Source organism: Brachyhypopomus gauderio, chromosome 5, assembly GCF_052324685.1.
Source record: "Brachyhypopomus gauderio isolate BG-103 chromosome 5, BGAUD_0.2, whole genome shotgun sequence".
In the NCBI taxonomy this organism is placed as follows: Eukaryota; Metazoa; Chordata; class Actinopteri; order Gymnotiformes; family Hypopomidae; genus Brachyhypopomus; species Brachyhypopomus gauderio.
The window spans coordinates 8276963-8302851 of NC_135215.1; the positions used below are offsets into that span (position 1 = coordinate 8276963).

A 25889-nucleotide genomic window follows, 5' to 3' on the forward strand; every position below is an offset into this window, starting at 1 on the left:
TGATTGGCCAGCCTGGAACTTCGCTGGAAGGCTTGTGCCACCAAAACCCGAAATGCTATCAGACTTAACGACTTTATTAATGGCCAGAAACGATGAACGCATTTGTGCATGAAGCACTGCAGAGGAGATTCTCTGACAACTTGAAAATGGGTTTGCTGTGGGATAACTCTGGGGTAGCTATTAATATTTTTACAAGGCCAATTCAGTAGAGTCTCTCATCTGTTCATGCTTTATTAGACACAGTCAGAATGCATAACAGAAGCACGACCATCTCGGAAATGTTGCAAAATAAATCACAACGGCTTCCATAGATGCATGTTGTAAGTATTTCCGGAGCTGAGTGGAGAGGGCCAAGCTGGGGCAGGAGGCGGAGCTAGGGCAGTGGGCGTGGGGCTGTATGCACCTGTGGTATGGGGCAGGAGGCGGAGCTAGGGCAGTGGGCGTGGGGCTGTATGCACCTGTGGTTATGGAGAGCAAGGACCTCCAGTGATCACAGCCAGAATGGAAGGAGAGGCAGCATGGTGAGAGTGAGGGGAGGAGTGGTCTACTCAGTGTGGTGAGAGTGAGGGGAGGAGTGGTCTACTCAGCGTGGTGAGAGTGAGGGGAGGAGTGGCCTACTCAGCGTGGTGAGAGTGAGAGGAGGAGTGGTCTACTCAGCGTGGTGAGAGTGAGAGGAGGAGTGGCCTACTCAGCGTGGTGAGAGTGAGAGGAGGCGTGGTCTACTCAGCGTGGTGAGAGTGAGAGGAGGCGTGGTCTACTCAGCGTGGTGAGAGTGAGGGGAGGAGTGGCCTACTCAGCGTGGTGAGAGTGAGGGGAGGAGTGGTCTACTCAGCGTGGTGAGAGTGAGGGGAGGAGTGGTCTACTCAGCGTGGTGAGAGTGAGGGGAGCAGTGGCCTACTCAGCGTGGTGAGAGTGAGAGGAGGAGTGGCCTACTCAGCGTGGTGAGAGTGAGAGGAGGAGTGGCCTACTCAGCGTGGTGAGAGTGAGAGGAGGAGTGGCCTACTCAGCGTGGTGAGAGTGAGGGGAGGAGTGGCCTACTCAGCGTGGTGAGAGTGAGGGGAGGAGTGGCCTACTCAGCGTGGTGAGAGTGAGGGGAGGAGTGGCCTACTCAGCGTGGTGAGAGTGAGGGGAGGAGTGGCCTACTCAGCGTGGTGAGAGTGAGAGGAGGAGTGGTCTACTCAGCGTGGTGAGAGTGAGAGGAGGAGTGGTCTACTCAGCGTGGTGAGAGTGAGAGGAGGAGTGGCCTACTCAGCGTGGTGAGAGTGGAGGGAGGAGTGGCCTACTCAGCGTGGTGAGAGTGAGGGGAGGAGTGGTCTACTCAGCGTGGTGAGAGTGAGGGGAGCAGTGGCCTACTCAGCGTGGTGAGAGTGAGGGGAGGAGTGGCCTACTCAGCGTGGTGAGAGTGGAGGGAGGAGTGGCCTACTCAGCGTGGTGAGAGTGAGGGCAGGAGTGGCCTACTCAGCGTGGTGAGAGTGGATGGAGGAGTGGTCTACTCAGCGTGGTGAGAGTGAGAGGAGGAGTGGCCTACTCAGCGTGGTGAGAGTGAGGGGAGGAGTGGTCTACTCAGCGTGGTGAGAGTGAGGGGAGGAGTGGTCTACTCAGCGTGGTGAGAGTGAGGGGAGGAGTGGTCTACTCAGCGTGGTGAGAGTGAGGGGAGGAGTGGTCTACTCAGCATGGTGAGAGTGAGAGGAGGAGTGGCCTACTCAGCGTGGTGAGAGTGGAGGGAGGAGTGGTCTACTCAGCGTGGTGAGAGTGAGAGGAGGAGTGGCCTACTCAGCGTGGTGAGAGTGAGAGGAGGAGTGGCCTACTCAGCGTGGTGAGAGTGAGAGGAGGAGTGGCCTACTCAGCGTGGTGAGAGTGAGAGGAGGAGTGGCCTACTCAGCGTGGTGAGAGTGAGAGGAGGAGTGGCCTACTCAGCGTGGTGAGAGTGAGAGGAGGAGTGGCCTACTCAGCGTGGTGAGAGTGAGAGGAGGAGTGGCCTACTCAGCGTGGTGAGAGTGAGAGGAGGAGTGGCCTACTCAGCGTGGTGAGAGTGAGAGGAGGAGTGGCCTACTCAGCGTGGTGAGAGTGAGAGGAGGAGTGGCCTACTCAGCGTGGTGAGAGTGAGAGGAGGAGTGGCCTACTCAGCGTGGTGAGAGCGAGAGGAGGAGTGGCCTACTCAGCGTGGTGAGAGTGAGGGGAGGAGTGGTCTACTCAGCGTGGTGAGAGTGAGGGGAGGAGTGGCCTACTCAGCGTGGTGAGAGTGAGAGGAGGAGTGGCCTACTCAGCGTGGTGAGAGTGAGAGGAGGAGTGGCCTACTCAGCGTGGTGAGAGTGAGAGGAGGAGTGGCCTACTCAGCGTGGTGAGAGTGAGAGGAGGAGTGGCCTACTCAGCGTGGTGAGAGTGAGGGGAGGAGTGGTCTACTCAGCGTGGTGAGAGTGAGAGGAGGAGTGGCCTACTCAGCGTGGTGAGAGTGAGAGGAGGAGTGGTCTACTCAGCGTGGTGAGTGAGGGGAGGAGTGGTCTACTCAGCGTGGTGAGAGTGGAGGGAGGAGTGGCCTACTCGGCGTGGTGAGAGTGAGGGGAGGAGTGGCCTACTCGGCGTGGTGAGAGTGAGGGGAGGAGTGGCCTACTCGGCGTGGTGAGAGTGAGGGGAGGAGTGGCCTACTCGGCGTGGTGAGAGTGAGGGGAGGAGTGGCCTACTCGGCGTGGTGAGAGTGAGGGGAGGAGTGGCCTACTCGGCGTGGTGAGAGTGAGGGGAGGAGTGGTCTACTCGGCGTGGTGAGAGTGAGGGGAGGAGTGGTCTACTCAGCGTGGTGAGAGTGAGGGGAGGAGTGGTCTACTCAGCGTGGTGAGAGTGAGGGGAGGAGTGGTCTACTCAGCGTGGTGAGTGAGGGGAGGAGTGGCCTACTCAGCGTGGTGAGAGTGAGGGGAGGAGTGGCCTACTCAGCGTGGTGAGAGTGAGGGGAGGAGTGGCCTACTCAGCGTGGTGAGAGTGAGGGGAGGAGTGGCCTACTCAGCGTGGTGAGAGTGAGGGGAGGAGTGGCCTACTCAGCGTGGTGAGAGTGAGGGGAGGAGTGGTCTACTCAGCGTGGTGAGAGTGAGAGGAGGAGTGGCCTACTCAGTGTGGTGAGAGTGAGGGGAGGAGTGGCCTACTCAGCGTGGTGAGGGTGGAGGGAGGAGTGGCCTACTCAGCGTGGTGAGAGTGAGGGGAGGAGTGGCCTACTCAGCGTGGTGAGAGTGAGAGGAGGAGTGGCCTACTCAGCGTGGTGAGAGTGAGAGGAGGCGTGGTCTACTCAGCGTGGTGAGAGTGAGAGGAGGAGTGGCCTACTCAGCGTGGTGAGAGTGAGAGGAGGAGTGGCCTACTCAGCGTGGTGAGAGTGGAGGGAGGAGTGGCCTACTCAGCGTGGTGAGAGTGAGAGGAGGAGTGGCCTACTCAGCGTGGTGAGAGTGAGGGGAGGAGTGGCCTACTCAGCGTGGTGAGAGTGAGGGGAGGAGTGGCCTACTCAGCGTGGTGAGTGAGGGGAGGAGTGGCCTACTCAGCGTGGTGAGAGTGAGGGGAGGAGTGGCCTACTCAGCGTGGTGAACTGGTGTGGCTAATCTCAGCACGTAGGCCGCAGTTCTACGAGAATGCAGTCCAGAACTCGCAGATGCTGATTTCAATGTACGTGACACAGAGAGATGGGAGAACACAACACCTGAAGAATTCTGATGAGAACAGATCAATATCTGCTCGGATGTGAAGGGTAAAAGCCAAACACGCACACACTCCCCCCTCCCTCTCTCTCCCTCACAAACACTCAAACACACATGCACGAACACACACGCACACAGACTAAAGGCAACTCTTCACATTTGTCTCCAGTCTTACTAGTGGTATTAGACTAAAGATTAATTTCTTGGAAACAGAGAGAACACAAGTTCAGGTAATAATGAATAAGAACTATAGAACCTAAGAATTCATTAAGGATTCCCAGAAGCCCCACAGCTACATCAGTGTTGGGAGGCAGCAGCGGACCAGAGGAGACCGTTACTAAGAGACACCAGGGGGAAAAAAACATCAGAAAAAGAAAATAATTCCATTTTTATCTCTTAGATCACTTCACGCAATCAGGTGGTCCTGCAAGTTTTCCTAGGGGTGGAGGCAGGAGTGGAAAATAACCACACAACACACCAGACAACACAAACCAACTAAAGCAGACCACTGAAGAAGCAATCTCTCCAACAAACACACGCACACATACACACACACACACACACACAAAAGTGTTCATTTGAGATGCTACTGTTTGACCCAGGGCCCAGGGTAATGGCACAGCCAGGTTAAAACAAGCTTCATTTAGATCCCCCATGACACGCTCACGGTGAAGGCAAAGAACTCTTTTTCAATCCTGGCAACTTTTTAAGATGGCCACAAATCCGTTGGTGCCAGCTACACCAGAAACGGGTGAGGGGGTCTCTGGGAAGTTAGCACGCACCACTGACTTTGTCCAAAGGCCCCAATTCTGCTGAAACTCTGCATGGCCCCTGAGATTACAGCTAATAACGCAGAGACTCACTGGCCCGTGACAGCGTCCCGAGAGTGTGGACCAACGTCCCAAGAGAGCAGCTCACAGCGGCAAAGCGTACAGACCCGCCGTGTTTCAGGAGTCCTGATTGATGCTCGGGGACGTCGGGCTTCCCACGCCGGCACCGCGGCACCGCGTCTGGGCCAGCCGGACAAAAGACGGAACAAATCATGTGTGAAAGGTCCGTCTATTGGCCCAGTGCTGAGAGCAGCACAAGCGAGTCTTGCTCCCACAGAGAACTTTCAAACACTTATTGATGTTTTAGAGGCAATTTAAGCTCATTTCAATTTCCAATTACAAGGCCGCGGCGGCCGGCTTTATTCTGCATTATACGGGCGAGGTATTGATCAGGACTCATTGTCCTGCTGCACACTTACGTACTGTTTATTAAAAACCATCTCATGTTGTCCATGAGCAAATCCATTTTTCTGCAATGAGGCTATATGTATGCTGACAATTATTCACCCTCAAAAGACACTGACCACGACCTTACTAACATCATAACCATGCATGCAGGAGTGAAGCCGGAGTGTTGAGGGAGTGATGCGGGAGTGATGCAAGCAGGAAGGACGTAAGAGAACGACGGCCAAGAGCAACACCCAGGATGGCTCAGTCTCCACGACAACACCGACCTGTGAGAAGGACTCACAGGTGTGACATGAAAGTGCTGCATTATGAGTCAGACCCCTGGCAGTGCGACACAGGGAGATTTTACAGGGGACGCCCTCATTTAATAATAGCACAGTCAGGACTGCCCACGACTGGACCGGGTTGTTCAACGCAGCGGAAAAGCCTTCAGATTGTGCTAAGCCAAGCATGTTCCACAGACACGCTAAGACCCGAGGGAGGCAGCAGGTGTGAGACGAGAACCATGTCTGTTCAAACAACACGCTACACGCGTGTGCATGCACAAGCACCACATGTGACGGCTCCGTGGCCACAGTCTTAATGACTGTGGAACTGATACACATGTTCAAGCTTGATTGTGCTATGACCCTCATCATCTTATACACTATAACACACACACACACACACACACACACACACACACACACACACACACATACACACATACACACATACACACATACACACATACACACACACCCCCCCACCCACCCTCCAGCCTTGAATTATAGTATTGCTTTGCCCTAATCCAACTGATTCAGTTTCACTTTACAGAGCTGGAACAATGTGTGAAATGAGCTATATAATCAATACCGCAGGTTTGTAAGCAGCTCAGATTCCCCAGGGTACGCAGTTCTTCACACTCAAAATAATCTTCCCCCTGTCAAACCCAATGGAGAGAGCTCCACTCTTACAGTGTGTTTACAAAGAGCAATTACCTGCAAACAGAATTATGCCTCTGTGTTATGAACGTGCGTTTGCTTTGTATTTCAGTGAAATATGATAAAACAGGTTCATTGATTGCCTTTAAGCGCAGTTTTTGAACACGGCAAAAATGGAGATGTTCAGAGTACAAATGCCATATGCCTCTGCGTGTGGCACAGAAGCAATTCCATCTGTATTCCAGTATAACCAGTATAACCAGCCCTCTTTGCCCAGCAGGTGAATTGGTGCTTTTAACAGGCTGCTTGGCATGCCAAGTCCCCTCTGACCAAAGTGAAGTCCCCACACTCCTCAGGGACCCACGAGGGACTAAAGGAAAACCTAGTAAAAACAAGTATATTTAAGACTTTTAGAAAGAAACAAGACAATTCAACAGTATGGAATCCACACTGTTCAGACCAGTGTGGTCTGTCAGTGGACAGGGACCACGCGTCACAGGACACCGAGCATCAAAGTAATGCAAATATGGCCAGCAGCAACAGTGTCAAACCCTTGGAAATCACGGGTCTCCTGATCAGAGGGACAAGGTCAAAGGTCAAAAATGGAAGGGGGTGGGGTTAAGAATGACTTTTTAGCATAAATTTAGCTCATGAATTTCCTACAGATGTGAGGCACAGCTGAAACCGTGCTGACTTCAATGGTCATTTAAGCATGTGCACGTAGTGTCCGTCAGATGTATGTAGCGTCTGCTGCTCTCTGTGCCCTCAAGGGCCTTGTTGTCTTCTTAAATATGGGGTCGAAAAGAGGGCAGGGTCAAACAGAACCGCACAGCCCAGACAACACTGTCCAACATTCTCAACCAATCAAACCTTCTGATCTCCTGTCAATCATCCAATAAGACCCTGACATTTCTCCCTGTGTTGGACATGACCCTCCCATTAGAGCAAGAAGCTTCACCGTTCCACTGTCTGGTACCTGCTGCAGGCAACTTCCCTCTCCTCACTCTGTAGTGGTGGTGGGGCGTGTGTGTCTGTAGTGGTGGTGGGGCGTGTGTGTCTGTAGTGGTGGTGGGGCGTGTGTGTCTGTAGTGGTGGTGGGGCGTGTGTGTCTGTAGTGGTGGTGGGGCGTGTGTGTCTGTAGTGGTGGTGGGGCGTGTGTGTCTGTAGTGGTGGTGGGGCGTGTGTGTCTGTAGTGGTGGTGGGGCGTGTGTGTCTGTAGTGGTGGTGGGGCGTGTGTGTCTGTAGTGGTGGTGGGGCGTGTGTGTCTGTAGTGGTGGTGGGGCGTGTGTGTCTGTAGTGGTGGTGGGGCGTGTGTGTCTGTAGTGGTAGTGGGGCGTGTGTGTCTGTAGTGGTAGTGGGGCGTGTGTGTCTGTAGTGGTAGTGAGGCGTGTGTGTCTGTAGTGGTAGTGAGGCGTGTGTGTCTGTAGTGGTAGTGAGGCGTGTGTGTCTGTAGTGGTAGTGAGGCGTGTGTGTCTGTAGTGGTAGTGAGGCGTGTGTGTCTGTAGTGGTAGTGAGGCGTGTGTGTCTGTAGTGGTAGTGAGGCGTGTGTGTCTGTAGTGGTAGTGAGGCGTGTGTCTCTGTAGTGGTAGTGAGGCGTGTGTCTCTGTAGTGGTAGTGAGGCGTGTGTCTCTGTAGTGGTAGTGAGGCGTGTGTCTCTGTAGTGGTAGTGAGGCGTGTGTCTCTGTAGTGGTAGTGAGGCGTGTGTCTCTGTAGTGGTAGTGAGGCGTGTGTCTCTGTAGTGGTAGTGAGGCGTGTGTCTCTGTAGTGGTAGTGAGGCGTGTGTCTGTAGTGGTAGTGAGGCGTGTGTGTCTGTAGTGGTAGTGAGGCGTGTGTGTCTATAGTGGTAGTGAGGCGTGTGTGTCTATAGTGGTAGTGAGGCGTGTGTCTGTAGTGTAGTCCTGCTACACACACCTGTGCTCGCGCTCTCTCGTTCTCGCGTGTGATTCTCTGGCGCAGGGCTGCGTAGTGGATGCCGTCCTCAGCTGCAGCCCTCTCCGATGCCAGGATCCGGCTCACTTTGTCCTCATGGGTGTCCGCATGGGCCTCAGCCTGCAAGTGGGATCTTTCCTTCTCCAGCCTGCTCACACACACACGCACACAAAAAGAAAAATGTGAAAACTGCAAAAAAAAAAAAAAAAAAAAAAAAAACCTCATCTGTGAGAGAAACAGCATATCAAACACAGTCAATTAAGGTGTAACTAAAGAAATTACACTGATAAGACAAATAGTCCTTCACATTAGTGAGTGATTACAGTAAAGACTGATAAGTGGTCTTATTTTCACTGCTTCACCTACACACTCATGGCACTGCTTAACAGGTAGGGGGCAGCAGTGAGAACAAGGCAGAATTACTGAAAAATGAACATGTGCAGTGCAGAGTCATAGGACAGTAATTAGGAAGCTGAAGGTATCTGTTTGTGTGTTTGTTTATTTGAATTTTAAAACATGTGCTCGGGGTAAGAGAGTTTAGCTGAGGCCCTGCTGAGCCCTCCAGAACGAGGAGATGGAACGTCCCAACCGTTTCAGCGGTCACCGGGTTCACTCAGTTGCTAAGCAACCTCCCCACCATCAAGCAGGCACCGTGATTCATCAAGTAAACTCGGCAAGATACACACAGTAATCTGCAGCATTGTTTTTGGTCAAATAACAGCCAAAGATTTTATTTATTTTTTAATGTTAGGGTTGAAAAGGATGAATGGGAAAAAATATAATTATGTTAGCTAGAAAAACAAAGAAGACAGGACACACACACACACACACACACACACGCGCATGCGCGCTCACATGCACACACACACGCACGCACGCACGCATTCATGCGCACACACACAAGCATGTGCACTCATGCACGCACGCACACACTCACAAATACACACACCAGTAGGTCAAGCCATACTTCAGCAAATGCACACAGAAAGGGTAAGTTGTGATATTCTGGATTTGTTTGTAAACGAAGTTGTGCTACGTGTGAAAGCGAAGAGAAACGCGTGAGGTGTGACACACGTGTGGACGGACCTTCATGTGGTGGGAGGACGTTTAAGCGTTCACATGAGAACAGGTAGAACACACCTGCACATTCTATACTGAGACAGGAAGGAGCTCCACGCCATGATCACACCAGCGGCTCAGGCCTCTTGTTTTTCTGTTTTGCATAACTGTATCTAGGTCGTTTCCTCAACAGTACAATAATGCATTTGACCAATCCCATTCAGGACAGTTTCACATTCCAAGATCAGATGCACGTCCGATTCCTGGCTATGCTACCCTAGCATGAAGGGGTTTCATAGAATAGTTTCATGATTTTGTTAATTTATTTTGGTATTTGTTGCATGCATTTTTAAATGCAAATGTCACTCCTCAGACTTCAGTGCAGATCTCATCCCCATCACCTACTGCTGCAACTGGCTCCTCTCTGCATGGACACGCCCCCGCTCTGCCAAGCACCAATCAGCTCTACCCCTTTTCACCTTCCCCTTCTTCCCCTCAACAACTGGTGAGGTGACTCCTGTGAAAAAGCAAATCACCCTCGCTATGGCCTATGGCCGCCATTTCATTAACTTCTTATTTTCACGTGAGGGCACGTGAGGGCTGGCCTACTGGACTCGAGGGCTAAAGCACTAAAAGCCAGTCAGGGTAAAAGTTAAAAGAACATTTAGGCCAACACCGCTTTCTGAACTCGGTGAATCACAGCGAGCCAGCTCACTCTGGTATCTTTCATTTTCACCCACGATAGCATTTCTGGTCAAGCTGCACACTTCAAGTCCAGGCCGTTAGGAGAAGAGGCCTGTGGAAGGTCAGGGCACAATGAGAACTAATGGCTGGAGGATTACAGAAAGGGGACGGTGGCGAACGCAGGTAAAAGCCCCTTATAAAAGTCAGAGAGGCAGAGACACCCCCCCTCCCCCGGTGCAGAGGCGGAGAACGGAGGAAGCACACAAACCACCTGCAACAATAATCTGGGAACTGGTTCAATTTGTTGCTGGAACAAGCACATTGGAAGCAGGTCATGTTCAACGCTGCTGCTCCTGGGCTGCGTGTGTGGCAGCGTGCGGGAGTGTGTGGCAGCGTGCGGGAGTGTGTGGCAGCGTGCGGGAGCGTGTGGCAGCGTGCGGGAGTGTGTGGCAGCGTGCGGGAGCGTGCGGGAGTGTGTGGCAGCGTGCGGGAGTGTGTGGCAGCGTGCGGGAGCGTGTGGCAGCGTGCGGGAGTGTGTGGCAGCGTGCGGGAGCGTGCGGGAGTGTGTGGCAGCGTGCGGGAGTGTGTGGCAGCGTGCGGGAGCGTGTGGCAGCGTGCGGGAGCGTGTGGCAGCGTGCGGGAGTGTGTGGCAGCGTGCGGGAGTGTGTGGCAGCGTGCGGGAGCGTGTGGCAGCGTGCGGGAGCGTGTGGCAGCGTGCGGGAGTGTGTGGCAGCGTGCGGGAGCGTAGCTCTAGCTGGCCAGCGTTCCGCGGCCACGCTGTAATATATGCAACACTGACACCACCACGCGCTCTCCATCGTTAGATAGGTTCACATTACCAGGAGCAGAGGGAGGCCTGAACGTGTAGCACATCCTTCTTCTATCCATGTAGAGAGGAGGGGTGCCTCCGTCCTTATGACCGCAGTGAAGAAGCAGCAGTTTTTTTTCCCAAATCAAGTGCGGTTTCGGTGGGGGTGCTCCTAACTTTAGATTAATTACACATCAGATGAATTACACATCAGCACGCAGGTAGACTCACTGGCCGACATATCAGCAACGTTAATACAGCCATGGAAGAGCTCTGTTGCCCTGGCCACAGAGGCCCTACCTGAACACAGCGTTAATACAGCCATGGAAGAGCTCTGTTGCCCTGGCCATAGAGACCCTACCTGAACACAGCGTTAATACAGCCATGGAAGAGATCTGTTGCCCTGGCCATAGAGGCCCTACCTGAACACAGCGTTAATACAGCCATGGAAGAGATCTGTTGCCCTGGCCATAGAGACCCTACCTGAACACAGCGTTAATACAGCCATGGAAGAGCTCTGTTGCCCTGGCCATAGAGGCCCTACCTGAACACAGCGTTAATACAGCCATGGAAGAGCTCTGTTGCCCTGGCCATAGAGGCCCTACCTGAACACAGCGTTAATACAGCCATGGAAGAGATCTTTTGCCCTGGCCATAAAGACCCTACCTGAACACAGCGTTAATACAGCCATGGAAGAGCTCTGTTGCCCTGGCCATAGAGACCCTACCTGAACACAGCGTTAATACAGCCATGGAAGAGCTCTGTTGCCCTGGCCATAGAGGCCCTACCTGAACACAGCGTTAATACAGCCATGGAAGAGGCGAGGCAGACATCGCTCACACACACACAATGTGCTGGCGGGCAGCCATTCAGTTTTAAAACTAATGCAATATAAAAACTTCAGACAGCATAAATAGAAAACTAGACAATAGAAATGCAATAGAAAAATTCTAGACTAGCGGATGGTAAGAACAGGTAGTGTGTAGAAACAGGTGGGCTGTGCTGTAACCGTACACCTACAGGGCGTGTGTAACAGTGAGTTCCCCACATATAGTGCTGAGCATAGCACCTGCAATACAATCTCCATTCAGCTGCTGTGGCATGGAGGTGAATTAGGGAGAAATACTAGACAGTGGAGAATACTTTAAATACTCCACCCCCTCCACCCCTGCCTGTGCACACCCACCCATCCTTCTCCCCTCGTTCATTAATGCTACACCCTGCCTCCTGTCAACACCACCCGTAATACATCTCACTCCAGTCAGTTTACACGGGTTCTGACACGCTTGCACAACAGTTGCTCTGCCAAACAGTTTCTCCGACAATGCTGTTTAAAGGCAGCATGTAATATTAATAAAGGAGAATAATGTCTGGACGCATGTGATGAATTTTACATTAGGCTGCACCGGCCCGTCCTACGGGCCGTCTCCCGGACGGGCTGCAGCCCGGCAGCAGCTCCAGAGCCACAGGCCTGGGGTCAGAGGCTGTGGATGAAAGCTGATATCACAGGACTGCGAAACTGAATCTACAATTCCACCACCCTTGGGTACTGACTATGTAACATTTATCAAAAATGGTAGCAGAAAAATGGTGATATCTCCTCTGGAAGCTCTGATGGAAGAAGAGGTCCATGTTTACGTGGGGCCAGAGGTTGGGGGGGGGGGCAACCAGGACTTAAAGGGGGAGGAGAGGCCCGTGTTCTCTCCTACAGGGGCATGTAATCCGCAATGAGCTGTTCTGTCTCTGTAGATGAGGAGTGTGTTTGCGTCAGAGGACTGAGTGTGTGTGTTACTGCTGATGCAGCATTCTGTGGGTCGGTCAGCCTGTCTGCTGTAGCTCTGCAGGATAGTTCTGCTTCAGGGCTTCACTGCAAATCTCCGTGTACAGACTGGCCACACACAAACACACACACACAAAAGTACCCACACAATCTCGTATGTCCCTCCACATATGCACCAAAGATACAGCTATTGCAAAAAAAAACTTAACAAATTTGAAATAAATCTAATAAATAAAGCAATATCCAGATAACTGAAGAGTGAAGCGTTTTTTTAATGGTCCAAAGTAAAGTAAGCTGTCCAGGAAATTGCTGGAAGCTTAATGTTACAATCATGTCTCACAATAGCACAAATCTAACAGAAGTCCATCTCCACCTCCCACTTGCTCCTAATCGGCCTCTCAAATAATAATATGGCAATTCAACTGCTTGATGGCAACACCAGACAAAGAGATTACCACAGGCTCATTACTTCCAATTAAAAGACAGACATCGATCTTTTACAAAACCGCACAACAAACTGAAAAATACCAAGCACACACACACACACACACACACACACACACACACACACACACACACACACACCTCGATACAAAACTGGCATAGGGAGTTGTGCTGGAAAGGTGTGAAATGTTCAGTATCTCGTAGGGGCAGGAGGCGATTTGACTCTCGTAGGGGCAGGAGGATTTGCTAGCAAGTCCAAGGTCATGTATTTGACTGCCAAAGAACATTCATACCATCTCACTGATGAATATGAACCACGTTAGGACAAGAGCCTCTCCTAAATGATACTCATGGGTTATTCTGTTCCTCTGACTTTTTCCTGGGGAAAATGCATAAATTGACCTTTAACTTGTTTAGACAATATCAACGGTTATGACATAATCTGTATGTATGAAACATGGAAGTTCCACCAAAAACTTTCCCCTTTCATGATGACAAGATTCAAAGTTTGTCAGCAGCTACTGACCACCCACCTGTTGTAGAAACAGCTCAAATTTCAGAAACACTTCAACAAACATGAAGATTCTAGTTTGTCAGATCAATAGAGGTGAGGGTGAAAACCAGCATAGAACAAATCTACAAACCAGGAAGACACGCAGAGACAGAGAAAACAAAGTCAAACCAGGTCAAAACCATTAAACAGGCCAACAGATCGAAGGGAAACTCCAAAAAACAGAAGCCACAAAATCAAGGCCAAAAACACAAGATCAAATGCAAAAACTCAGGATGCCCGACAGGCGGTTGACAGTAGCCTCACCCAATTACACAGGGGGATTCTGGGATATAGAAATCCTGAACTGCAGAATCAGGGGTGGCGTGACAGACACAAGTAAAGGGTCCAGCGGCAGTGCCTGATGCCACCCACACTCATGCCAGCAGGTCGCCCACTGACATGCCACCATCATATCAGTGGCAGCCCTGTGCTGAGGAAGGCCCACCACCGAAACAATATCCGCCCTGTAGTGGTCCTGCAGTGGTCCCGCAGAGAGCAGCTGTCCAGCGAACCCCGGGGCAGAGGGTGGATGCCATGGCAACAGCACACCTAGAAAATAACCCTCCGAGATGGGCAAACCTAACTCACTGCATGGACGAGGTTGGTTTGTTGTTTTGAAACAGAGCAATGTAGTTAGACTACATTTCACTCCCTAACCCCTAAAAGACATCGATATGCACACAGGAACGGATCAGAGGAACGCGAGTTCATCCTGCACTGTGAACCACGTAAAACTGGGTCATTTAGAAAAGACTCTTCTGGGGAAAAACTACAGCAGAATAGGAGTTATTAAAAATAAACCTTGGCTTGAGAGCCATTAAACAACACTAGAGCACACTGTGAGTACAGAGAGCCCCAACGCGTCTTGCCGTCATACAGACGACGCTCGGGGGCAGAACGAGAACAGCCTCACTCGTGCGCTCCTAAAACAACCTAAGGACAGGCAGAAGACATAAAGAAAGAAATGCGGTACACGCAGATCTAAATGGAAGACAATATTAAGGACAATATTGATTCTGTCCCTCTGAGCGTGACATCATGGTCAATAAAGCTCCTGCTTTGGCTTAACGGCGTTGCCAGGACGATGGGCAGGAGCGGACCGCCCTCGCCGCCCGCAGAGGCAGGGCTGTAAAACAAGAGACCCGGCCCCTAAATTTGCTTTTATGGCTGGCAGAAAATAAACTCTCCGTCAATAGCAATTTCTGCAGGTCAGTGCTGCGGGGCCCGGTCAGGATGGGACGGATGAGAGGCATTAGGGGAGCGACGTGAAGTGGGGAACCTGGACCAGGGTTTCGGGACCAGGGCTTCAGGACACACGGGCGACGACGCAGATGACGTCGGAGTGTGGTTCTTCGTAACACGTATATTTAGCATAAATGCTAAGAGACTTAATGTTCAGTCACAAGTTTGTGTTTTGGATTACAACTAGGCCTGTGTTGAAAAAATCGATTTTCCAATTCAGGATCGATTCGCATATGATGATCTGATTATCGATTCGTACGTCCAAAGATCGATTTTTTAGTAATCTTTTACCCCCGCCTCGTCACTGAATTCACGCAGGCGCGCTCGGTCTAACTAACTGTAAAACAACATGGCGTCGGACAGTGCCGGTAACGACGATAGTCAAATCGGAAATCTAAAAGCAGAAGGACAGTTTATCCAGTGTCAGTTTACAGTTAGTCCATGTCACTCACAGTTTACCCAGTGTTTTTACAGTTTAAAAAAGCTTAAAATGTTCTTGTAATGTTGGGCGCAAGGCGATGGACGAGACAGAATCCTTTGCACTTTCCAAATCGTTACATTTATTACATTTACCGAAGCGCAGACAGCGCACATAAAACACGTTTACATAGAACATGTGTGACTCAAACAACGACGAGCACAGGACACCGCGCGAACACACAAACCCCACGCGACGAGACGAGCCACAGGTGAGACGGACTATCACAAGCACCCGCACCCACGGAGATACGCAGACGAGTAGATGCAGACAACGTTAACACACGCCCAACAGTGAGGGGTCGGGGACCGTAACATGACAGTTCTGTTCTTATATTCGCACTTTAAAGAAAAATACACGTTTACATTTTATACTTTCAGTTTATTAAGTGTGAGCACTTTTAAAATAAAAATGCATTTGGTAGCAACAGCTTTTGGGTGAATTCTTAATTATTTCAATCATAATAATAATGCACTGGTTAGTGTCCCAGTAGGAGTCCACTGTTGCAGATATAGACACCTCAAAGATGTCCTCTGTTTATTGTCCTGGATTACCTTTCTTGAAGGTAGATTTATGATGACCCTTTTCACCAGTCTTCCAGCCATCAGTAACTACCAACTACCAGTAACTATTTGCTGATTAATATCGATATAATACTAGTTTTAACATGTTGCTTCTGTACATAGTCAGGAAACAGCTCAAATACATTTTTAATAACACTAAACCCCGAATTGCATTGAATCGGATCGAATCGATTAAATCGAAATAAATCGATTCTTAATCTTCAGAATCAGAATCGGATCGATTCTTGGAATTTGAATCGATACCCAGCCCTAATTACAACGGTGTGGCATCAGAGTTCACATACAGCCTTTATCTAGGATGTGCATCTACAACACTTGGGGTACGATGTTTAACATTTGGAACTTCTAGAGTTTGTCAGCGAATACGGTGAATGACGATACAAGCGTGGAAGGGTACAGGAGTTGACACTCAGTAGAAGAGTCAAGCTAGCAAACATCCAGGTGAAGAACTACGATTCGCAGAATTCATCTGTTTCAACACCTTTTATAACACCTTAGGGTACGTGCTGTCCACCACAAAGAAAACAATGAAAGATGTTTTAGGATTTTAGCAGCTGCAGACTACAAAGATGAATTTGAAACAATGCTGTGCTGTAGACATAGACGATGGCACGTGCTCCAAAAGCTCACAGTGTTGTACGACACACTGTACTTTAAGGATTTACTCCTGGTATCCAACTCATATTATGCATAATTATGGTCAATATTGCTGAATTTTCATATACTGGGTGGTTTTTTTTGCCTCTAATGCTGCTCCACTGTGATAAGAAAAAAAATTCTCACGGAGGGGGGTGACTAGATAGAAGGATGGAAGGGAGAAAGAGGAAAGAAGGGAGTGACAATAGGGGTGAGAGAAGAGAGAGAGGGAAGGGGTGAAAGGGAGTGGCAAGGATGAAGTGAAAGAAGGGGTAGATGAGGGAGATATAGAGAGAGGGAGGGAGGAGAGAGGGAGACTGAAGGAGAGGGGGGGAGGGAGAGAGGGAGAAACTGAGCCTCTCATTAGTGCCAGTTAATAGATCACCCCATCAAAAAGGAAATTACCTTCGGTGCAAGCCCCTCTGCAATGATTAATTGATTTGAGAAAAAGAAAAGGGACGGAGGGAGAGAGATGGGAGCTGATGGGCACCGGAAGAGATGTGAATGAGTCCTGGGAGAGGACATGCGGCCCCGTGTCCCACTCAGTCCACTGCCAGGATATCACATCATAATCTGTGTTAACAATCATTTGTCTTTGTCCCCATGTTCTTATATTTGATCTCGAAATTTCATCCACATCCAGCATCAGGAAACCGGATATCACACGAAACAGCACTTCTATTAGGAAGAGGAGACCAAAGAGAAGGCCTACATATACCTTAACCACTCAGACTACATGTAAACTACATATAAAGTACTTATAAAGTGCACATACACTCACGGGCCACTTTATTAGGTACACCTTGCTACTACCAGGTTGGACCCCCTTTTGCCTTCACAACTGCTTTAATCCTCTGTGGCATAGATTCAACAAGGTATTGGAAACATTCCTCAGAGTCTGATCCATATTGATATGATGGCATAAAGCTTTTGCTGCAGATTTGACGGCTGCAAATCCATGATGTGAATCTCCTGTTGCACCACATCCCAAAGGTGCTCTATTGGATTGAGATCTGGGGACTGTGGAGGCCATTCCAGTACAGTAAACTCAATGTCGTGTTCAACAAACCAGTCTGAGATTATTTGCATTTTATGACATGACGCGTTATCCTGCTGGAAGCAGCCATCAGAAGATGGGTACACTGTGGTCATAAAGGGATGGACATGGTCAGCAACAATACTCAGGTAGGTTGTGGCGTTGACACCATGCTCAATTGGTACTAATGGGCCCAAAGTGTGCCAGGTAAATATCCCCCACACCACTGCACCACCACCATCAGCCTGAACCGTTGATACAAGGCAGGATGGATCCATGCTTTCATGTTGTTGACGACAAATTCTGACCCTACCATCCAAATGTCGCAGCAGAAATCGAGACTCATCAGACCAGGCTACGTTTTTCCAATCTTCTATTGTCGAATTTTATTGAGTCTTTCTGAATTGTAGCCTCAGTATCTTGTTCTTAGCTGACAGGAGTGGCCCCTGTTGTGATCTTCTGCTGCTGTAGCCCATCCTCCTCAAGGTTCAACGTGTTGTGTGTTCAGAGATGCTCTTCTGCATGTCTCAGTTGTAACGACTGGTTATTTGAGTTACTGTTGCCGTTCTATCAGCTCAAACCAGTCTGGCCATTCTCCTCTGACCTCTGGCATCAACAAGGCATTAGCATCCACAGAACTGCTGCTTACTGGATTTTCTCATTTTCGGACCATTCCCTGTAAACCCTAGAGATGGTTGAGCATGAAAATCCCAGTAGATCAGCAGTTTCTGAAATATTCAGACCAGCCCGTCTGGCATAAACAACCACGCCTCATTCAAAGTCTCGAAAATCACCTTTCTTCCCCATTCTGATGCTCATTTTGTACTGCAGCAGATCGTCTTGGCCATGTCTACATGCCTAAATGCATTGAGTTGCTGCCATGTGATTGGCTGATTCAACATTTGCGTTAATGAGCAGTTGGACATTTGGTGTACCTAATAACGTGGCCGGTGAGTGTACATGTCCCTCGTTGTTTATGTGTGTTAATCAAGCCTTACACCCAGTCTGGACTCTCAGATCTTCTGATTTACATGCTCCTGTTTTGTCTCTGGTCCATGCAAGGGAGGCCTCTCACTGCAGTAACATACACACCTCTTCTCAGCATCAACTCATCTATCTCTGCTTTCATGTCCCAGTAGAAGACCTCCCTCTTCTTCCTGGTCTGCTCTACTCATTCCGCTAGTCTTTCATGAACACTTGTTGTAATCGTTGTCTCACATTCTGTCTCAATTATGGCCTGTATGTCTGGTGTGAAGGGTTAGGGTTTAGGGTTAGGGAAGAAGGGCACTGAAAAAGCTCACCACTGATGGTTAGAGTTAAGGGACGAACAACACTGAACACTCACCACTGATGGTAAGAGTTTAGGGAAGAACTGCACTGTGAACACTGACCACTGATAGTGAGGGTATAGGGTTTAGGGAAGAACAACACTGAACACTCACCACTGATGGTTAGGGTATAGGGTTTAGGGAAGAACAACACTGAACACTCACCACTGATGGTTAGGGTATAGGGAAGAACAACACTCACCACTGAAGGTTAGGGTATAGGGTTTAGGGAAGAACAACACTGAACACTCACCACTGATGGTTAGGGTATAGGGTTTAGGGATGAACAACACTGTGAACACTCACCACTGATGGTTAGGGTATAGGGTTTAGGGATGAACAACACTGTGAACACTCACCACTGATGGTTAGGGTATAGGGTTTAGGGATGAACAACACTGAACACTCACCACTGATGGAGCTCCTGCCGTCTCTTGCTGCTCTCCTTCTCCAGACCTCGCTGCACCTCCTCAGCGATCTTCCTTCTCAGATCTGCCTCGTCCACTGTGACCAAGACAGGGCAAAGAACAAGCTTCATTTACCCACAGCAGCAGAGAGCCCAGAAACACCTCACGTGTGGGCATCTGTATATGCTGATGTTTCAAGGACACGGACGACGAGAACACTGGTGTGAAATACACAAACGTGCAGACTTGTTTATTCTCAAACAGACTTTGTGCCCTGTAAGCAGAAAGTCAGATTACATAACTCAGACCCTAATTTCATGTTTCACCATTACACTTGAGGCACTGACACAGGTGAGAGAAAGAGAGATGGAGATAGAAACAAACAAAGAGACAGAAAGATAATAATAGTCAGAATGTCAAAGGTTGCTCATAACACTTTTCCTTTTAAATAGATCAACACACATCAAATCAACATTTTTCAGCATTTTATATTCAGGCTGCACTTCTGTGCACACATGCATGCACACATATGCATGTGATTTATCTCTTTTTATTTGCTTGATTAAAGTATCCATGACCGAACAAAAAAAGGATGTGTAACTTCAATTCTGCTGATATTCAGAAAACCCCAGGGCCATTTACTAAATTAATTCAATTATTATGCAAGGAAAAATCCCAAAGGGTGAAAATAAAGGGAAAAAGCTTACATCTACAAAACATTCACTCTCCAAACCACAACACACAGACAAACTGAACTGCAAGTTAAATAACTTATATGCTATAATCAGTTACAACAAATTCTTTATTAGTCAAGCAATGCCAGGATCCACCATTGCAATGGAATAACGATTCATGCTTGTGCAAGACCATTTTCACATTTCTAACTCAATTAGGTGAGAGCAAAGACAATAAGGCATAATGGCTTACTTACCACATTAAAGTAAAATAAAACCTGGCAACACACTCTAGTAAACTGCACAGCAGAGGGTCAGACGTATTAGATATTCTGTTCCCAGTGGACGCATAGGAGAGCAGAGGGGTGGACGTAGTGACACACAAAGACTGAAACATCTGACTACTGCAGCCACAAACTCATGGCCTGAGCTTGGTTTATTTGTTTTAAGCCTTGAGTTCCAGGCAATGGTATTAACTGGACAAGCAATTCAGATTCACATACAAATTAAAAATATTCTCAAGGGGGAGAAATTTTCCACTTAGAAAAAAATCCAGACATTGTCTGCACAGTGTTTTCAGTGTTGAGGTAATCTGATGTAGACCCATCTCCATGAAAAGTCATTTTGAAATAAGCCGTTTCGGAGGCTTTTAAGAAACATGGGCAGGTATATTCTATGTCTTTCACATAACAGAATCAAGTCTCCTATCTCAGGAAGGAAGCATATTTCAAATCCAAGCCAGATTTCATAACAAATCAAACAACCACAGTGATGTGATGGGATTTATGCATGAAGCATGCCAGACAATCAGATTGGATTGGATCCCCAACCGCACAGTAAAACTGTACCCAATCCAAACATCATTGTGAATATTTTTTCCACAATGTCTAGTGTAGTCTTGTCTGATCATCATATTCTCTGTAGTTTGGAAATGGAAGGCTTCTAAGTGGACTGTAGGTGGGCAGAGGTTCCAGGAAGGTACCAGATAACTGGCCACATTCAATCAGGGTGCACATAGATGGCATAACGACGCTGATAACTCCTGTGCCATTTATTCAGCACTTGCTAGAGAAGACCAACATTCATCTGAGGTAGGAAAGATGAAGGTTAGGCATAATGAGTCTAGAGATTTGCTCCTTGTGAAGGAACGCTTCTGCATGTTTCTGCAGAAGGAGAACTGAGACCTTCCACACTGGAGTAATCGGTTAAGAGTTTAGGTAGGTGATATAGTGCAGAACTAAACGGTTAAGACCAAGTGGGCCAAAGCAGCTAATTAACAGCACTGAGCCATTTTTACCAGGTAAACTGAAACTATGGCGCCTCCCATTTGGCGTGCTGCCTTGAATTAGATGGAAGGCAGTTTCAGAAGCTGTGATCACTGAAGTGGGGAGGCTAGAGAGGATTATGAACAAGGCTATAATGAAGTGGCTAGGGGCCCCGTGCTGCCTAAGTAGTGTGGCATGGTATGGGAGAAGGGTGCTGCAGCTACTGCTGACAAGAGAAGTTGAGGAATTTGTGCTAGGGTAAGTCGCATGACACTTTTTATTTAAGATTTAAAGAGGCAGTGATTAAACCAGATGTCACAAATGAGGAAGTGCACTCTCCAAGGGGTGGGGCAGTTAGCAAAGAGCACCCTGGAACAGCGTGATGTGGTAGGGCAGGTGCAAACCAGAAGAGTCTGGTGACGGGAAGAGCCGTTGGGTCTGGGGGCTGAAGGGACTGAAGGGGCTGAAGCAGATGAAGGGACTAAAGGGGCTGAAGCAGATGAAGGGACTAAAGGGGCTGAAGCAGATGAAGGGACTAAAGGGGCTGAAGCAGATGAAGGGACTAAAGGGGCTGAAGCAGATGAAGGGACTAAAGGGGCTGAAGCAGATGAAGGGACTAAAGGGGCTGAAGCAGATGAAGGGACTAAAGGGGCTGAAGCAGATGAAGGGACTAAAGGGGCTGAAGCAGATGAAGGGACTAAAGGGGCTGAAGCAGATGAAGGGACTAAAGGGGCTGAAGCAGATGAAGGGACTAAAGGGGCTGAAGCAGATGAAGGGACTAAAGGGGCTGAAGCAGATGAAGGGACTAAAGGGGCTGAAGCAGATGAAGGGACTAAAGGGGCTGAAGCAGATGAAGGGACTAAAGGGGCTGAAGCAGATGAAGGGACTAAAGGGGCTGAAGCAGATGAAGGGACTAAAGGGGCTGAAGCAGATGAAGGGACTAAAGGGGTTGAAGCAGATGAAGGGACTAAAGGGGCTGAAGCAGATGAAGGGACTAAAGGGGTTGAAGCAGATGAAGGGACTAAAGGGGCTGAAGCAGATGAAGGGACTAAAGGGGCTGAAGCAGATGAAGGGACTAAAGGGACTGAAGCAGATGAAGGGGCTGAAGAGAATTACAGAGATGCATTACAGAGATGGAACTGATGAGGTGCTTGGTGTCTCAGGTACATGGAGGACAGGGCGGATGAGTGGATTGTGTCATTCTAGGACTGTAGATGGAACCAGTGGCAACGAGCCTGCATTATAGGTGTAAATGGACTGTTCAGCCCTCTGGAGACGTTGTGGGCTTAATTTAATGAAACAGACGAGGGGAGGGGCATTCCTGATTAATTCTGTGAAGAGCTTGTGATTTCTGTTATGAAGAGAGTGGGCTGGGCCCCATGTGAAACTCTAATGGTCTGGCACAGGATTCTTGATAGGCTGTGCATAATTACAATAGTGGTTAGGGATGTATTTTATAAAATGTAAACATGGGAACTACAAATTATGAAGAGAATGTTAACCACGAGTAACCATAAGCCCAACACCATTACCAGCTAAGCACTGGTGCAGGGGACGGTTCTCTTTTAAAAACAGGTTCATTAAAGTGGCAAATTTAAGAAACTGTTCAAGACAAACTAGGATGAAAAATGGAAGAGTTCAGGGGAGGACTGAGGAGTCCAGGGGAGGACTGAGGAGTCCAGGGGAGGACTGAGGAGTCCAGGGGAGGACTGCATGGTCACCGAGACACAGCCCTTTTCCTTCAATCAGCTGAGATCAGTAAAAGAAAGACACTGGATGCTACCCACACAAAAGCTCCACAAACATGTAAGAAACACTGAAAGAATAATGATTTGAATATGACAGAATGTAGGAAAGAGCATGTGGGGGTAGAAAGATCCCTGAGCTGGCTGAATGAGCAGCATAAGAAGCCAGGACAACACAGGGTGTCACTCAATATACCGTCACCTTTGCACAATCTGCTGCAGTCACATATTAAATTACCTCCATCAGAGGAAAGAGTGATGGACCTGACAGAATATCAAAATAAGGGTCATTTTGAACTTTACAAAGCAATTAATGTCACTCAACTTGATTAGCTGAATCTGTGTGCTATTCTTCAATGTTCTGCAACCCACCCCTATATTACCTCTTTTACCCTCTTTTACCCCACTATCAGCTTCTCTAACCCCCACCCACCCATTTTCTCATTGACACTTCTGTTTCTTGTTATTAATTTCATCACTGGACTTTAAAAAAGGGGAGGAGGATTAGAAAAGAGAGACGAGTGAACTCTCTGCATCCTTTAATTCTTTGCAATCTCAGACTCTTCAGGTATCTGTCATGGGTCACGGAAAATTCCAGAATGACATTAGCAGTGTAGGCCTCCGTGTCACTCCTGAGTGCGACGTGTAAATGTTAAAAGATTAAAAACTCATCATCTTTTGATATTTTCTCTCTCCGTCTCCCTCTCGCCTCGTCGCGGAGAGAAACCCGGGGAGTGGCTCTTGGGTGAGGAGATAATAGTCAGAGGTAAATTGCGCTTCTCATCAGAAGTTTCATTAACCCGAAGACCCGAGCGGAGGGAGTGGTAATCTGGAACATCACTGCTTCCTCACGCTTCAAATGAAGCAGAACACCTTCCCACCTTCAGAAAGAAACTCAGACACACAACAACCCACACCTCACGGTCCTGCGCCCCAGCAACACGCCGCACACCTCCTCACCCACACACACACACACACACACACACACCAACCCACACCTCACGGTCCTGCGCCCCAGCAACACGCCGCACACCTCCTCACCCACACACACACACACACACACACACACACACACACACACACCCACCAACCCACACCTCACGGTCCTGCGCCCCAGCAACACGCCGCACACCTCCTCACCCACACACACACACCAACCCACACCTCACGGTCCTGTGCCCCAGCAACACGCCGCACACCTCCTCACCCACACACACACACACACACACACACACAACAACCCACACCTCACGGTCCTGTGCCCCAGCAACACGCCGCACACCTCCTCACCCACACACACACACACACACACCACACCTCACGGTCCTGTGCCCCAGCAACACGCCGCACACCTCCTCACCCACACACACACAACAACCCACACCTCACGGTCCTGTGCCCCAGCAACACGCCGCACACCTCCTCACCCACACACACACACACACAACAACAACACACCTTACGGTCCTGTGCCCCAACAACACACCACACACTTCCTCACATTCTGAAATCACCATTAACAGAGCGATGTTTAAGGCTGAGACTACTACTTCTACAAACTTTGCACAGATACACAGCTGTGTCATATCGTCTTATGATCAGGGATTAATAAACATGCTTTAAAATGATTTGCAAGATAGGTACAGCAAGTTAAACTCTGATTTCACTTTTTATATTGTTCACAGTTCCGGAGTCTCACGCCAAAAATGGGTCGTTCATCTTATCAGAGCCAACAATGCGTTCCACATCTTTAATACCCTTTTCCACACACATATCTCTGCATAAACTAGATTAGAAAAAAAAAACACACCACAGAAATGTGGAGAGATGACAGGGTGAGCTAGACTGGGATAAGCCGACAGTTCAGATACAGATATTCAGTCATCAAGCATGAGACATCATCTGATTGGTCAACACATTTGTCTGATTAGGGTGCCCACCCCCATCGTCTGATTGGTCAACACATTCGTCTGATTAGGGTGCCAGACCCCCATCTTCTGCGTAGGGTTATTACGGTGGCGATGCAATGTGGCGTGATAGGTGTTAGTTTATTAAAGGTCTTTTATACTGCTCGCTCTCTCTCTCTCTCTCTCTCTCTCTCTCTCTCTCTCTCTCTCTCTCTCTCTGCTGAACTCTGCAGAGATACTGAAGCAGATAATTAGTGCATAACAGTGGGGGGGGGGGGGGGGGGGGGGGGGGGGTGTCCATGGATGAATATTTATAGTGTGGAAGCAACGGTGGGAGGATCAACCTTCACCGTCATCTAATCAGCTCAGCCAGCGACTGGAGCCGTGATTTAGAGGCAGGCACAGGCGTAGAGGGACCACCTTAATGCTGCCACTCGTGGGCACACATAATCAATTCGCCCCATTACGGTCGCGACCTCGAGAGACGCCGACAGCCAGCCAGAAAAATCTGTGAGGGGGTCTGGGAAAAGCAGCCATGTTGGAGCTTCCGCCAAAGGTTCACGTGGTGTTCACCTGGTGCTCACGTGGTGCTCACGTGGTGCTCACGTGGTGCTCACGTGGTGCTCACCTTCTCATTTCCTACCTTCTTTTTCTCATAGTTCAGCCTTCAGACCACTGCTTCTCCTTTTCCAATAAAAATACTAATAATTTTTTATAAAAAAGAAAAACTTAGAAAGGGGAAGGAAATACCACAGTACGAGAGAGCAGTATGAGAGGGCTAGTGACTAAATTAAGCTGATCTGTGTCTGGTTAACAGGGGCCTGTCTGGTTAGGTCTGATGTGGTCAGGTGACTCGTCCTCTCCCGCAGAGAGAGCCAGGCCTGCAGTCATCTCCTGTGACTGGAGTCCAGCCAGTTCCACAGGCAACACCAGAGGACCTTCTTTCACACCTTTATTCTCCCACGAGCAGCCTCCCCCGGCCACTGTTTCAGTACACGCTGGCCTTGGATAATGATGAAGAAGACAGAGTGCGAAAGGGCAAGAAGAAGGCCAAAGGAAGAACAGTGCAGGGTTTGGCCGGGTCCTGTTACCCAATGCATTCACAAGTCCGTTCCACGGTATTCCAGGCATTAATTTTCGTACTCATACAGACTGCATGGAGAAAGAGGTTCTTAAGGAGAGACGTGAAGGAGAGACCTGAAGGAGAGACGGCTGCTTTTGCTGGCTTTCATCTGAGGAAAATGTCTTTCTTGTGGCACAAGCTTAGAAAATGACTTTGGCTAAAAGGTCTTATAACAATATTGCACTGTGTAAACATTCCTCATAAAACCGAGTGTCTATTCTAATACCAACACATAGAACAAACAAAAGAGGTCTTAAATAACACCAGGGAAAATTGTGTTTAGCAGAAAGACCCTGAATTTCTATTTGTCATTAAATATAATGAGTTCATTAAATGTCATTTATATTTTAACAGTTTATAATGAAAGATTGG

General features: G+C 48.9%; 1 protein-coding gene across 2 annotated transcripts in view; it reads right to left on the minus strand.

Annotated features, from left to right (window-relative positions):
- chchd3a (coiled-coil-helix-coiled-coil-helix domain containing 3a) overlaps positions 1-25889 on the minus strand; it is a 64180-nt gene that overhangs the window by 34420 nt on the left and 3871 nt on the right. For both annotated transcript variants that reach the window (XM_077005343.1, XM_077005342.1), the window contains exons 3-4: positions 18807-18900; positions 7747-7912 (exon numbers count right to left, since the gene is read on the minus strand). In XM_077005343.1, coding sequence (XP_076861458.1) covers positions 7747-7912; positions 18807-18900 — 260 coding nt within the window. The remainder of the gene's footprint in view (positions 1-7746; positions 7913-18806; positions 18901-25889) is intronic.